This window comes from Triturus cristatus, chromosome 12, assembly GCF_964204655.1.
Source record: "Triturus cristatus chromosome 12, aTriCri1.1, whole genome shotgun sequence".
Taxonomy (NCBI): domain Eukaryota; kingdom Metazoa; phylum Chordata; class Amphibia; order Caudata; family Salamandridae; genus Triturus; species Triturus cristatus.
The window spans coordinates 61,066,327-61,082,170 of NC_140595.1; the positions used below are offsets into that span (position 1 = coordinate 61,066,327).

The window sequence follows — 15,844 nt, forward strand, 5'->3', positions numbered from 1 at the left end:
TTTGCGAGTACCAATAGGTACTTGCAAATTGCGCATGCAATTTCAAGGGTGTCAAGAGGACACCCTGTTGAACCCCTGAAATTGTGATGTGCACACATGTTGCGCACACACATGCCCCAAGGGCATGTGTGTGTGCAACATGAAACTTTGAAAAATGCACTTTAGTGCATTTTTCAAAGTTTTTGCAAATTACCGACCAGTTTCATTGCTCAGTAATTTGCGGCCCCAAATAGCAAAATCGCTATTTAAAAGTGCTTCTTGCATTGCATTTAAGGAATCGCAAATTGCGATTTCTTAAATTGCGAGTGCCTTACACCTTGATGCATTGCAAAAGCCCTTTTTGCGGACGCAAACGGCCGATTTTTGTGAATCGCATCGTTTGCGCTCACAAAAAAGGTTGATGCATGTGCCTGATAGTTCCGAGTGATGTCTAAGAAATGCATCAAATTCATAAAAAGCAGTGCGGAGTTTGTTGCTCAGTTCAAACCCAGTCTGTCGTATTGTGTCTTTATCGTGTCTTGTATTGTGTCTTTCAGCGCAAATCGAGGTGATCCCATGTAAGATCTGCGGGGACAAGTCTTCGGGGATCCACTATGGCGTCATCACCTGCGAGGGCTGCAAGGTATGTCACTCACGCCTTCACCGCTTGAGGGCGCCGTGCGACTGTACAGCTAACGGGCACTTTATTCAAATGACTGCATCACATATGAGGTGTGTGTGTGTGTGTGTATGTATGTATGTATGCATGCATGTATGTATATATATATATATATATATATATATATATATATATATAATATATGTGCCTTTAGTGCCAGGTTGGTGTGTGTATGTTCATCTGTGTGTGTGTGTGTGTGTGTCCGTCCGTCCGTGAGTTATGGGTGATTTGCAGTGAGTGAATTTCTGTTGTGGAGTTTCTGTGTGTTTAGTTATGTCTCTAAAGGGGGACCAGAGGGGGCCCGTGCCCCAGGACTATTTGTCCTGCACCACCCACCTGCTTAATGTGTTAGGAGGCCACACAAGAAAAACAGAAAGTGCACATTAATTTGTCCAACCATTCGTTGTTGCAAAGCAGTGTTGTTTATTAAAAGTGTGTAAATATGACTGTTTGATGAGTGTGTACATCTCTATATGTATATTTAAATATAGCTATAGGGACACACATACAAAGTCCGATTTAAACATTTTAAAGACACCCCTTTTTAAAATTCACTGCTAGAGACACCACTGTGCGTGTTGTGTAAGTTGATGAGAGGGTGTATTGTGTGTCTGTGTGTACGCATGTCTGATCAGGTTGTGACTCGTGGGGCGCGGAGATGCAGAGGTGTGGTCGCAAAGTTATCTGTGGCCCAGGGCGCCGTGAACCCCGGCCCCACCCGGCTAGCTGCGTGTGCTTCAAGGGTGTGGCCGTCAAACACATGGAACCTCAGTTTAACTTTTTAGATCTCTAACTTCATAAGTGTTTCGGGTCCACAGCCTTTAATACAAACAATAGCGTGCTACTCACCGAAAAGCTGTTAAACACCACATCAGGGGAAGCAAGCGCTATATAAATGCAAGCTTTTCCCCTCTTCTATCCCTTCGCTATCCTTCTCAATCCAAATAACGGACTAACATATCCACCGCTCAAATTACTTTCATATTTCAACTATACTAATTCACCACTAATCCTCTATGGGTTCCAGAGTAGCGTGCTACTCACCGAAAAAGCGCTTTGACGCCTCGTCAGGGATAGTGAGCGCTATATGAATGCAAATACAGTAAAATAAGGTGAATGCCGTTTAACATTCCATAGCAGCATAAGTGATCCGTCATCTGCTCAAGCAAACATTTCTGCAGCCAGCTCGCACCCCAGGGTCCATTACTGTACATGACGGCGTCTGTGAGCTCGGAAGTTTACGCCTGCACCGTGTTTGCATTGTATTTTCAGTCACTCCAGTGCACGTGATCACACACGGCAGTGTCTCAATTTATAGAGGAGGGAAAGAGAAGGGAAGGGAGAGAGACGGAGGTGGGGAAAAGAGAGTGGGGCAGAGAGAAAGGGGATACTTGGAAAAATAGTGACGGAGAGAGTAAAGAGTGTGTTGGTATTGGCATGACACAAAATGTGAAAATGAAGTAAGATAGAGGAGTGTGATAGTGAATAAGAGATTGATTGCTATGTAAAGAAAGGCACCAGAGGAAGCTGGCACCGTGTCTGCAAAAAAAACCCTTTCGGGGTATTTTTTGCTTGCCGTCTATAAAATGGTCATTTTCTCAGTTGTCCATTTTACGGGTACGCATTTTTTTTACGGGTTGCAGTCGACTCACTTGTCCACTTTCTCTCCTGAATTTTTAAATAGTGTTGGGTGTAAGTGCTATAGCCAAGGCTTCCATACCACTTTGATATACCGTGGGCACCATTCCATTCCATCGCTTTAGCGACTCTATCCCATTGCAGATTGAACTAGCATAAGCAAATCAGATGTCCCACCTGCCCGAAAGAAGATGTTCAAGGGCCCCAGCTTGGCAATCTACCCTCTGCACCCACAAGGCCCTTTTTTGATATTTCCATGATAGCCTTTTCTTTTTTGTATCATGGATACTCATTTTGGAAGGTATTTTCCATTTTGAAATAGCAGTTCCTTTAATAACATAGCGTGTATTTGAAAAGCGCACGTTCACCCAGAAGGGTATTTTGGCACTGAAGAACCAATTTTTAATGTTACCCAACTCAATGGTACCTATTTTTATCAACCTCAGAAGGATGAAAGTCTGAGTGGAACCACTGGGATTTAAACCTGTGCCCATGAGGTTGAACACAGGCCCTGCAATGGACGTATTAGTCCACTGAGCCACCAGACCCAGCATTCTGGGGAAGTGAGTGTCTGGGGTCTAAAACAACCAACATTGCTGAAAAACCTAGGCCCCCCCGCTGACACCAATCACAGATGTTAGAAGAAGAGGAGGCAAACCTGGTGCGAGGCCCTGAATCGGCCATGTCCAGAAATCCCTCTGCCGGAGGTGGGTTATCACTTTTCTACTGTAGGTACCCGTTTCACACCCACCTCCCCTTAGAGCCCAATGTACCAGGTGTATCCTAAAAGTAAGACTATTTGGAGTAGCTTTAATTGAACCACGTACAACGTAATGAGGCCACAATTGAATTATGCTGGATACTGGCCCTCGCCCTACCTGATTTGACTCTAACTTTGCCAGACACTGTAATCAAACTCTGTGATCCCTGCTGGTGCTCTGAAGTACTCGAAATTTTTATATATGTTCTAAATAAATAAATGTCGTGGACGGACCCTTCAACATTGGCATTTATGTCCAAAGCAGCACGCTTTAAGCGAAGGAGAAGGCGACTGAAACCGGTCCTTCCGTACTGTTGATATGAATAGCTTTGCACAGAGACTGGGGTGCAGTCAAGGAGTTCAGCTTTCAAATATGAAACTTGCCCTTTGAGTTATGACAAATTTGCAGGATGGACAGTATTCTGTGTCGATCAGGGATTCTGGCACCTAAGGAATGCCAGCTGCTCGCACCCGCGCGGCCCGGAGTGTGGAAGGTGCGCGCAGGCTCGTGGATGTATGATTGACGCGCTGGATATTAACCATGGAAGAGACATTGGGTGTGGAAGGAATATCCTAAAACAAAGAAATCCAGAATATGCCCTATATGAGCAAAAATAGGAATCTTATGCTACTTTAGCGATAGCGGTATGCAAATTTAGAGAAGTGTGAAACTGTGATTTTCACCCCCTACACATAAAATTGCATGGAAATCCACAAAATGATACTTTTAATGCAAAAGAGATTTCACTATATCTTGTGTGGATTATTTTTCACACCAGGGCATACCTCGCATAATAAAGTCACACGAGATGTTGGCAGGACACTGGTTCAAGCAGAAACCTTCTGTAGCTGAGATTTTCTGCACAAACTAGTCCCCGCTGTGCAAAATTGAGGCAAAATTACCTAATGCAGAATTTTGAGAAATTTTAGAAATAAAACTTATAGGCTAAAGATTGATGATCGCTGTGCTGGTGGTAGGACCAGACTGGATTCAAAGTACATTAGGAGGATTCCTATCGGGCACATCCACCTCGGAGTGTAGGTGAGGAATTGGTGGTGACGATGGCTGGAGATTTGGTGCATATGTGAAGGATGGTGTTTCTCAATTTTTCACTTGACCACCCCTCCATTCTCTGTTTCCCTCCCAGGGATTTTTCCGGCGGAGTCAGCAGAACAATGCCACCTATTCCTGTTCCCGTCAGAGGAGCTGCCTGATCGACAGGACCAACCGCAACCGGTGCCAGCACTGTCGCCTGCAGAAGTGCCTGGCACTGGGTATGTCGCGTGACGGTGAGTCCACGGCGGTCAGTGGCATTTCGATACAGCATGAATGGGATATTGAGTATGTCCCAGAAAGGCCAGACTGCCAAAATGTCTACTTTTAGACTTCGGACTACTGTCTGCCCATTTTGCATAACCTGCTTTACGTGTCTTGGATGTATGTGTTAATTATTGAGAGAAAAAAAACAACCCAAGTATTCGCCTAGTGCACGACTATCACAGCTCCAACCTACAGGCCATTCACAGCCACCCACCAGTCTAAATTCTCCCAATTTTGCAATAAGCCACCCAGCCTCGGATACTGAATAATGTCAACACTCGAGAGCAGTTTACAAGCAGGGATTTTTTTAGCACAGTGTCTACTATGAGGATAGGGTTGCAGCAGTTTTTTGGTTACTATTAGTGTGTCTGTATGGTGTTAAGTGCTTGGAAATTACGCTGAGCTGCAGGTTAGGTTGAGGCTGTAGTAGTGTGGCCTCAAGTACTGGAAGGGTTCTGTATCAACTGATTGTGTGTCTGTATGGGAGGTTTGTTGCAGGAGCATGGGTTTGCTTTCATAGGGGGACTATCAATGGAACAGGATGGCAACAAGCAGGTTAGCATTAGGGTGCATTTGTGTAGATTTGTACGTCCCAACCGCTGGAAGCTGGGCATATGCGTGTCCCCTTTGGGGCACACTGGCACAGGTCTAGGGACGGCAGTAATGGGCATGTTGTGTCAAAGGTTAGAGGGTATGGCATTACTCTATAAGGGCATAGTAATGCTTGGGTCTGGCTCTCCAAGGCCTAAGTACTGAAAGGTCAGGGATGTCATGCCACATAATTGGATGGGTTGCGTAGGAATGTGTTTGTAGGAACCAGACTACACACAGCAAACTTACAGTGGGTTAAGGTCAGTTGTAATGGATAAGCGGTCATGGTAATCAAACGGCATGGGTGTCCATCGGGTCTGGGTGTCTTGGGATGTCTCTGTAAGGCTCCAGTACTGGAATGATGGGGTTGTTGTGGTACAGCACAAGGATGCATTGGTAGGACTCTACAAGGCTTCAATATTGGAGTGGCCGGTTTATTGTAGTAAGATGTTAAACCGGATTCTCAGAGCTGAGTGCAGGCACTCTGCTAAAATAAACCGCTTGCTATGTAAGGCCGGATTAAAGTGCAATTGTCTAGGTATGGAGAAGCAACTACAGGAGTATATTATTTTTGTTGCAAGCCATGATTGTGAATGGGGACTGGTATGGCTGGGTTAAAGTCTTAGTCCAGCAGTGGCAATAGATGGCATGCGTTAGAATTGGGGTGAATCACTACGGGGGTGAGTTTGCTCCAGTAGTAGAGTGGTGGAGTTTCCCCGGCTCAGAGTTAAGGTGAATTGCTATGGCTCCATGCGTGTTCCAGTATAGGAATGGCAGAGCCATGAAAGGGTGGGATTAGGGAGACTTGTTATTCCAATTTGGGGATACATTACTGGAACAGCATAGGCGCTGTACAGCAACACTTGAGTGAATGGACACATGTCTTGAGTGTTTCTTTGTCTGTAGTCGCAAGGTTGCTGCAGCTGAAAACCTTACTGATTGGATTTTTCTGTGCTTGTCCCCCATTACTTAAAGGGGACAATGTCTTCTTGTCTGGAGGGGCAGATGCTGTTCTGCTCTGCATGCCTCTGGTCCTTGAATCCTACTCTCAGCTAACCTACCTTCTATCATTACAGCTGTGAAGTTTGGCCGAATGTCCAAGAAGCAGCGTGACAGCTTGTACGCAGAAGTTCAGAAGCACCAGCAGACCCAGGACCAAAGTGCCACCAAGGAAGATGGCGAAGGACTCGGCCGCGTCTACACCACCAGCGTCAGTAGTGGTCTCTCTGACCTCGATGACATCAGCACCTTCTCCGACGGGCTCCTCTTCGACTTCCCCCTCACCCCTGAAACCGGAAACTCCTACTACAGCCTTGACCTATTGACGTCGGCACAGCCCTCCCCTGACCAGTCCAGCCTGGACCTCAACGACGTCAAGATGATTAAGCAGGAGTCCCGCTATGACCTGATGCTGCCACCCGGCATCTTCAGCCACGGCTTGGAGGGTGAACAGCTGACCACGGATGAGTCAATAGTGGAAATCGGTCAGTACCAAAAAATGATGAGTAATAAATATCAACCTTTACTTATCATGCAAGAATCGGCATCCCTTAGTAAATGTGTGTTAAAAGCTTTTCATGAACTTCCCAGGGTCATGTTTCAGTAAAATGTCATCATCGAGATACACCCCGGTGCAATTATTAATTGCCCCTCTCATCAGAGACGTCCTATTCTCCTGTCCTACTGAGATAGCAGGTCCAAACTGCATCTCCCATCTTGGAGAGACCATTCGTTGGCCCAGCGGAAACCAACTTACTCAATGGGATCCTCCAGAGGTTGTGATTGATTCTCATGGCATGTCTTGGTTTGTTTAGTGGTTTTTGGTTACAGTAGTCATTCTTTTCAACTTGCCTCCTCTACCAAAGGATCCTAACAAGTTGTGGAGTCTTAGCTTCCATACTGGTTTATGTGGAATGTTCTTACAAGACGTACCCCTTCCTTTATTTGGGTGCTGTAGAGGCAGTTGGGGTCATATTTAGCTTCGGATTGTCCCAACAAGGGCAGCAGGATTTGTTTTATACCGGTGACTTGGCAGGGTTCTTTTGCATCTACTTCATTTTCTCCATTCTCCCAATATGTTCTTGAGGAGGATGGCAAAGGTGCAGTCTGTCCAGGAATTTTTAGTCCATCCTCTTTGTGGACACACCTCTCAGCGTACACCCACTTACCAAGTGACACATTTAGAAAAGAGAAATCGTATTTTGAACACATAGAAAAGAACTTTGATTGAGGTGACAAAGATTGAAAAACCTAAGAACCTAACAACCAAGAACTTCCCAGTATGTGGTCTCAATATATCAAGTCAACAATCGCTGAACAAAACATGGCCATTTACTAAGGAAGGCACAATTATATGGGTAAAGTTTCCTTGAGAAATGTGAGGTTCTTCCTTACTCGCCAGTCTTTCATGTGACCCTCAAATTTCTTGAAAATGTATGAAATGCACCATTTGCCCCAACAGAAGATATTAGATGTCTTCAAAATTAGGTAGTTTAATAGAATTGGAGATACCAATGTTCTCTGGGTTAGAGATGTTTGTAACAGATGTGTATTGCATTGCATCCAACCCGGCACCAGGAGATGTTCAATGCACTATATTGATCTAAGAAGGTTCCATGTTAGTCATCTCTCATGAGCATGGGTCGTTGAATTGTCTGCATTGTGGATCCCTGCAGCTGGCTCCCTGAAGATTGGTGATTGCTGGTCAGTTCAACTTAGGTTTCTCCCCGAAAACGCCCTGATAAAATGACGCCTGCCTTAAATCATGCTGACATAAAATATAGTTCACTTTTTCTCCTTCACCAGATCGTGTGGCACAGAATGTCATCAAGTCCCACCTGGAGACAAGTCAGTACACGACGGAGGAGTTGAAGAGACTGTTGTGGAGCCTTTACTCGCAAGATGAGGTCCGGAACTTGCAGAGCAAGGTTTGCGTTCTTCATTTTATTTTTTTCCCAACCCCTTCGGTATAAATCTGAGCGCTAGTTTAGTCAATTGTTATTGACCTTTTCGAGAGGCATTTAATGAGTAGCTTTGTCCCTGATGGGGTTAAAACCAGTGCTTAATTTGAGCCTGTGGTTTCCGGTGCTTGGCACCGGTACTTAATTGTCAACAGCAGCACTTATCACAGTCTGCCATATGGTGGCTCTGTTTGTCTGATTCAGATATGAGCACAACAACAGTTGTTTACTAATTCACTATTCATTAAAAAGGACTAAGACCTGCAGCTCACGCTATTTTTATATCTTTCTGGGACAGGAATAGTCTGGACCGTCACAATTCTAGTAGGGTAATGATTAGCAATCCTGTTGGTACTGCCATTGGCAGCACTGGCAGGGGTGATGAGTGGTGCCAGCTGCAGTGACCTCCTGACGAGGGCACTTGCACTAATTGTTTAACAAATTAAGCACTGGTTAAAACCCTCCGGTAGCGAAAGGTTGAGGTATTCCGGAAGGAATAAAATGCCATCTGTTGAGCTAGATTTCAGAGAAGGGAAGAAGGGGCAAATGGTTGAGGTAGGAAGGAAGAAGCGAATGGGTGAGGTAGGAGGGAAGTAGCAATGATGGGAGTCAAGAGAATAGGACACAACAAGGTGGGTGGGAAGGACAATGTGCGGTGAGTGAGACGGAGGATTGGTGGGAACGTAGTGGTGAGCTATGTGAGAGGGAATGGGACAATACAGATGCTTAATAATTGGTGAAGTTAAATGAAGAAAGGCAGAGATGCGTTAAAGGGAAGATGTAGGGTGGATATTATGAAGAAACAAATCTGGAAGAGGAGTGGCAAGGCAATTGAGAAGGAATAGGTGAGTCAGTTTGAGGGAAGAGGCAAGGTGGGTGAGAGGGAAGTGGTGAGGTGGGTGCAAATGAAGGGGTTACGCAGGTATAACAGGATGGTGGAAGGTTAGGGAAGAGCATGGGCGGTGGTGGGTTAAAGGAAAGGAGTTGGGTACTGAGGGAGAGGCATTAAGGGGTGAAGCATGTTAAGAAAGAGGAAATATGGTCAGGGCTAAGATGTGGAGATGAATGTAAAGCAAGTATGATCCAGGTATAAATGGAAGAGGCTGCAATATGGGTAGGAGTGAAGTGGGCATGAGTAAAGAATTTGAGGAGAGGGAAGGGGTCAGGCTGGTGAAAATGGATTGCTGAGGAGGCAGCAGCAGTTGGAAGGCGAATGAAAAGGTAACAAACCCAACAGGAAGGCAGGAGTGTGGTGAAGGATATGCGTTATGCAGGTAAGAGGAAGGAGTGAGGCGGTTGAGGTGGAAGGGATGATGTGGGTAAGAGGAAGTAGTGAACCATGTAACATGGAAGGAGTGAGGCTGAGACGGAATGAGTGAAGCATGTTACATGGCTTGGTTGTGAAGCTGATGAGTCGAAAGGAATGGCTAAAGGGCTGAGGCTAGTGAGGCAGCAGGGGGAGTCTGACGAGGCAGACAGAATGAAGTAGTTAAGACATAAGAGGTGCTGCTGATGAGGCAGAAAGGATGAGACTAGGGAGGCAGCAGGAACGAGTCTGGCGAGGCGGCAGTGACAAGTCTGGCGAGGCGGCAGGGGCGAGTCTGGCGAAGCGGCAGGGGCGAGTCTGGCGAGGCAGAGGGAATGAAGTAGTTAAGGCATAAGAGGTGCTGCTGATGAGGTAGAAAGGATGAGAGTAGTGAGGCAGCAGGAACGAGACTGACGAGGCAGCAGGAACGAGACTGATGAGGCAGCAGGAACGAGACTGACGAGGCAGCATGGAACGAGACTGACGAGGCAGCAGTGGCGAGTCTGGCGAGGCAGCAGTGACGAGTCTGGCGAGGCGGCAGGGGCGAGTCTGGCGAGACGGCAGAGGCGAGTCTGGCGAGGCGGCAGGGGCGAGTCTGGCGAGACGGCAGAGGCGAGTCTGGCGAGGCGGCAGGGGCGAGTCTGGCGAGGCGGCAGGGGCGAGTCTGGCGAGGCGGCAGGGGCGAGTCTGGCGAGGCGGCAGGGGCGAGTCTAGTGAGGTGGCAGGGGCGAGTCTAGTGGCTCACCTCTTGAACTCTTTCTGAACACTTTCTGATGATGATCTTTCACCCACAGCCCTGTGAGGTCATGTGGCAGCAGTGTGCCCTGCAGATATCCAACGCCATCCAGTATGTGGTAGAGTTCGCCAAGCGCCTCGACGGCTTTATGGACTTGTGCCAGAATGACCAGATCATCCTTCTCAAAGCAGGTTGGGGCACTGAAAACCTACAATCCTTTGACAAATATCGAGCATTTATTCAGAAATAAATTCCCAAGACCGCTGAGCTCAATAAAGTCTGTTCCATTAAGTAAATAACAAATCTTAAGTGCCCTTAAAGTTAAAACCTATTGTTCGACATTGACGCGCTACTGTATTTACTTCCCAGGCCCCCTGCAAGTTGCATCAAGGCCACATTTCAGATAGCTATAGAAGAGAGATTAAGGTGGCCAAGGGTGTTCCAGATGTGGGTCCATTGCTCTCTCTGACACAGGCCCAGTAAAGCCAAAGTCATCCTGGGGTTGCTTATTTTGCCTTCTGAATGGGGACTAGGCGACAGTGCAGGATAGACTGTTCCCATGAGGAAAGGGGTGAAGATTTGCCTAAGGTCGGCCCTGTCTAGAGTGGCACAGAGGTCAAAGAAAGATTGGCTGTTATGCTGCACCCAGTTATATGAAGTATTTGTAAATTATATTTTGGACACAATATGTATGTCAAGACATCCCTGTAGACCATATTCTGACAAACGCCCTAAAATGACACACTTGTCATCATCTTGAGGCCGATGGTACGTGAATGCGTTTTCTATCACTTGTTGAGTGCTCGTCATTGGAATGCTAACATAATAGATTATAAACAATTATTTTAGACAAGTTGCTGCACCCTACAGCTCATTATTTGAAAACTGGAACATCTGATGAGCGTGTGTTACTTTACGGGTGCATCTGCCACTTGGTTGCAACTTTGTGAAGTTTCGGCAGGATAAAGCTATGACGTCATTAATATTCAAACTTTGCCTACTGTCTTGAAGTTAGGGTCTCCAACAGCAGTCGTTAATGACTGGATCCAAGGAGCACCCTGGTGGAAATGTAAATATGTTTGTGATAACTCAGATCTGGCCCTTAATTTGGCACTGTGGCCCGGACTATACTTCGTTAAAGTCCCAGTACCTGAGTCACGTGCCCGAGACACTAGAAAGGCCCCATAACAGGAGATGGCTTGTAACAACCGTAATACCCTAAGGCAGAAGAAGGCCTTGAAAACAATTAGAATATTCCACTCACTGCAGGCAGAATATCCTAAGTTACATAGTGAGCAAGCTAGAGAAACAATGGAGTGTTGAAGCAAAAGTCCTCTGTCAGCCCGCATTGTTTTCATTGAAGGTCCCAAGAGTCTACTGTTCGAGTTAAGCATTTTCTCCGTCCCGACAATTATGGGCCCAAGCCTTAGGTGAAAATGAATAATGTGGGGGAAGTGGTAATTAACAGAAGTTATAGTTCTCAAGATAACGACAATAGGGCTATTAGCAGTCTGCCCTGAAAAAAAAAGCATAGCAGGAGACCTAATTTGCCTGGATTTCTTGAATAATGGCTTCCCAGCCCCATGATGCTCCACTGTTTGTCCCTCCATAGGTATCCGGCTTCACTCCTCTGCCTTTCTTTTGTTTTTTACTGAAGCTTTTCTTCCTGTGTCTTGCATCTCTAACAATCAGCAACATTAGGAATTCTAGAACGATCCTTTGTTTGATCGCACATGTTTGAGACCTATTGTAATATCAGTGACATGTTAGCCACTTTAACAGTTTCTACAGCAGCATTATCCTGGGACATAAACACTAAAACACTCGACAAGGTGAATTGAAAAGTAGGTGGCACCATGAGTATCACTGCCCAGGAGTCTTGAAAAGGTGAATTGGATCCTGCTTCTAAGACCTACGTTGGCCACTCATGCTCTAGCTGAAGGTTTATTCAGATGTCACCTACTTGAGGTGCAATATCATATAAAGAGGCCACTTTGGTTTCAGTAGCCATTGCTGCCATGCTCCTTGCGAACAGCCCTTTACGTGAAGGAGTTGCGTGCCATTGTGCTCATCACAATCCCCTTGTCATCACTTTCCATACACTTTCTCTTCCATAGTCTCCTATCTTGAAAATCCAACTTTCCCATGGACACTTTAAGGTAGGCAGTTGCCAACATGTTGCTTGTAAGCAAGCCTGATATTTGACTCCCCCTGCCCCAGTCTTGAACGTCTGCATACTGTTAACATATATTAGTAGGCGTTCTGCCCCTCCTAGGGAAGATCATCTTACCTTCTGCCATTCTTCTTCTGGAATAAGTTGAAAATAAGTGAATGCCAGTTTCAGCTTAGCTAGGCTATGTCCTCATACTAGCACATATTGCCTGCATTAGTTTTTGTTGTTACGAGGACAGTTATCACCAGCTTAAATCTGGTGGTAACCTCCCATACAAACAGATTGGAAAGAATCATAACATAGGAAAATGCATACACAACTGTTTGCTCACAACAGTCCTCATTACTTACCACTAAGGTCATAATCAGGTGCAAAAATACACTTCATACTTTCTGCAAATGTTATTTACACTGGTGTGGGTTTAGCCGTGTTATTACCTCATGGTTCTAAATGACACCTTCAGAGTGTGTACATTTTTCAGAAAATACCTCAACTAATCTGTTGTTCTTGAAACATTCCAACTGTTCGATACTGTAATTCACAATGACTTCTGATGTGAATATCCCATTGTGTTCTCATAATCCTATTGGCGTGTCCAGCACATGTTGATGGCTATCGTTATTTAAGAACTCACTCCTAGCGGCCTTTATTGCTTTGGACTTTCCCATTATGTTAATAAAACCTTCGGTCACAGCTTATATTTGATTTTTTCAGTGCTGAAAAAGCTGTCCTGTCTTCAAGCACTCATTAGTGGCATATATGTGCTGGCCCTGATGGACAGATAGGGCAATATGCATAAATGCAAGTATGTGGAGCTTTAACCCATACAAATTACATGTAGCAGAGGTATTAAATGCAAGCATGACATGCATATGCATTTGATTTGAAGCTATCAAATACAGTGCTGCATTAGATGTAGAGCTGCACACGTAAGTATCAATAACTGAATATTTTCTGAGTGAAATCCTAGACCATGAATGCACTACCTAGGTCACTTGGAAGCAGAAGTTGTATATGTTCTCCTTGTTGACACTTTCCCACAAAAAGTTTTATGCTGTTATATTTCCTGTCCCTCATAAGCTGGTGTCATAAGTAAGCATACTATGGGAAAATTAGTAGCGTCTTGTTGCAATCATGAATAAGATAGCTAGGAAATAGCATGTGAAAAGAACCTTTACTTGCCTTTCCTCATGTCTGTGCAGTCTCGGGGGAGGTAGTGAAAGACACTGGCTCTGGTATCATGTACAATCAGATTGATTACGCACTGGTATGATGTCCCAATGGTTGATAGCAGATTATAGATTCTTTGGTGTTGCATAATGACATTGTAAGAACAACATATGCAACAGTCCAGATGTTTGTCTTAAAAAGTCAAACGCTGTGTATGTGGATACTTTTTTCGCTGTTGAAGTCAAAGACCGCCCTAAGCTCTTGAATAATAAGATCTTTTCCCGTTCTTTCTCCCTGTTATACTGAGGATTATACAATCAATTGACACCGTCCGTACAAAGGTTGTGTTACCTGGATGCAGAATTTTCATTTGTTAAATGAAGAAACTTAAGTTCTACTGCTGGATTCCCCCATGACTTAATTATGCAATTCTAGACAAATCAATGAATCTTATTTCTGCCAACTTGTAAAATCAGGAGCATTTGAAATAAGGCTAACCTCAGTATTCAGCGGTTTATATATACAAGTTGATAATACATTTAATGACATCACTGTGTACACTTCCAGTGTCTTTTGAAAGCCCAGACATGAGAGGTTGGGACTGATCAATGCAGGTATGGATTCCACACTGGACATGATCTAAGGTGAATTCCTCATTCCGATCCTCGCTGGAGAATCCTTAGGTGAGCCAAGGCTGAGCTGTAACCTTTCAGGCCTTTGCGATTTTATGTCTGGGTTGAGAAAAATTAACACCTGAGTTTATTCGAGGGAAAAGTGAGGTTCCTCTGTAGGCAGAAGGAAATGTCCAAAAGAAAGACCATTCTGTGTGTTTTAGTCTGGTTTCTTGGCAAATCCTGATAATTGTGCAGCTTTTTATTGAGCGGTTAGGGTAGTTTAAAATAATAAGTGTATAATTCAACTAAGTTAAGTATGGGTCTATTCCGTGATCAATCTATTTGTTATAATTTTTGTAAAACTGTGAAACAAAGTAATATTTTAGTGCATGTCTTTTAGAGGAGAATCCATAGCCCTGTTGCTACTTCAGATGTGCAAGCCTACATTAAGTTTGATTTCCGTGTAGAGCAGTTTCAGGTCAGGCTCCCCAGTCCTTGCTCCTTGCCAAGAAAATCCTTTGTACCGTCAGGACAATACGGCTGTAGGAATCTATTTGTTTGCTTTTTTGTCAAGCAAACTTCGTTCCTCCTACAGCAGCTTCCACAGTAGCAAAAGTATGTGTGTCTAGCATTTTGGCCTCTGGGACCCCCGCAGCACAACATTTTCAGAATATCAACTGACTAAATAAATGATGAACATTTGAATGAATTGCAAGTAAATGTATGTTTTATGACGATCCTAAAGTTCTGGCCTGGCGTCTGCTCTAATGGTCTAGTGTTGAAACATGGCCCTTGCTGTACCACTGTACCATTGCCCCTTCTTAGAAAACCAACCTCTGTAGCCTGATGGGTAAAGGGGGATGGCCTTTGCAGCGACATAGCTTGAGTACAACAGCTGCTGTGTATTTGGCTGTATCTCTGCCAGGTCACTCCTCCCTCTGACTGTCTGCAAAGTAGCATTCAAGGGTTATTGGAAACAGAGCCCACTACTAGAGAACAGACACCCCCAGTGCCCAACGCTTAACACCACAGCTTCGGTGTAATTGAGTGAGATGGCCTGGCTCACTGAATAAACAGCAGAGGTGGGACTCTGTAGCATCCACAGCCTCTAAAGAATTGATTCTCTTGGTCTTAGTAGGTTCGCTAGGGAGAAGAGTGTGTTCAGGACCGCCTCCATAGCTTCCAAGCGATTGATCCACAACATAGAAACCATTGCCTCGGATTGTTAGCGCAGCACCTTCCCACACACTTAAGGGACTGAGTGATCTTATCTGTACCACCTCGGAGGTACCACTACCTCAGATAGGTTGCACAGCATCTTTCCACACTCTGTTGCGGGCCTATTTACAATGGTAAAATGTGCACATGCAGATTTACTAGCAATACATTTACTCTTACATGGTTGAGTAACTTTACTGGTCTGGGTGAGTCCAAAAATCCAATTGCAAGTTACTGAAAAGTGTAGACTTTCATGTCTACACCTACTAAATGGCGTAAATTTGCTAGTGTAAAGTTACTACTGCCAAAAAATCAGTAATAAGTCCAGTACCTCACAATGCCAATCACTGATACTGCAACACTCTCCTACAGAAAATAATAGCGGTAGAGGCTCAAAATAAAACCCCTTACAAAATAATGGTCAAGTAAACTAAGCGATTAAAAATACTTAAAGTATAAATAAATATAATTTTATGTTAAAAAAAATCGCAAAAATAAAACATGTTTTTATTTTTGACATATTAATAACTTTTTTAATTTAAAAATAATGCAACATTAACTTTTAATAATTTTATTAATTTGTATGAATTCCATACATCACTTTTAATAATTATTAATACATAGTATATGTATATTTCTTAGTAAAGTTCAGGTCCATTTTGTTAATAAATCTTTAAATAAATGTTAATTTAAAATATT

At 44.3% G+C, this 15,844-nt stretch overlaps 1 protein-coding gene across 2 annotated transcripts in view; it reads left to right on the forward strand.

Moving 5' to 3' along the window:
- Positions 1-15,844, forward strand: part of LOC146772468 (nuclear receptor ROR-beta-like) — a 105,016-nt gene that overhangs the window by 67,319 nt on the left and 21,853 nt on the right. For both annotated transcript variants that reach the window (XM_085639387.1, XM_085639388.1), the window contains exons 2-6: positions 537-622; positions 4,205-4,346; positions 6,045-6,452; positions 7,774-7,895; positions 10,029-10,161. In XM_085639387.1, the coding sequence (XP_085495513.1) occupies positions 537-622; positions 4,205-4,346; positions 6,045-6,452; positions 7,774-7,895; positions 10,029-10,161 (891 nt within the window). The remainder of the gene's footprint in view (positions 1-536; positions 623-4,204; positions 4,347-6,044; positions 6,453-7,773; positions 7,896-10,028; positions 10,162-15,844) is intronic.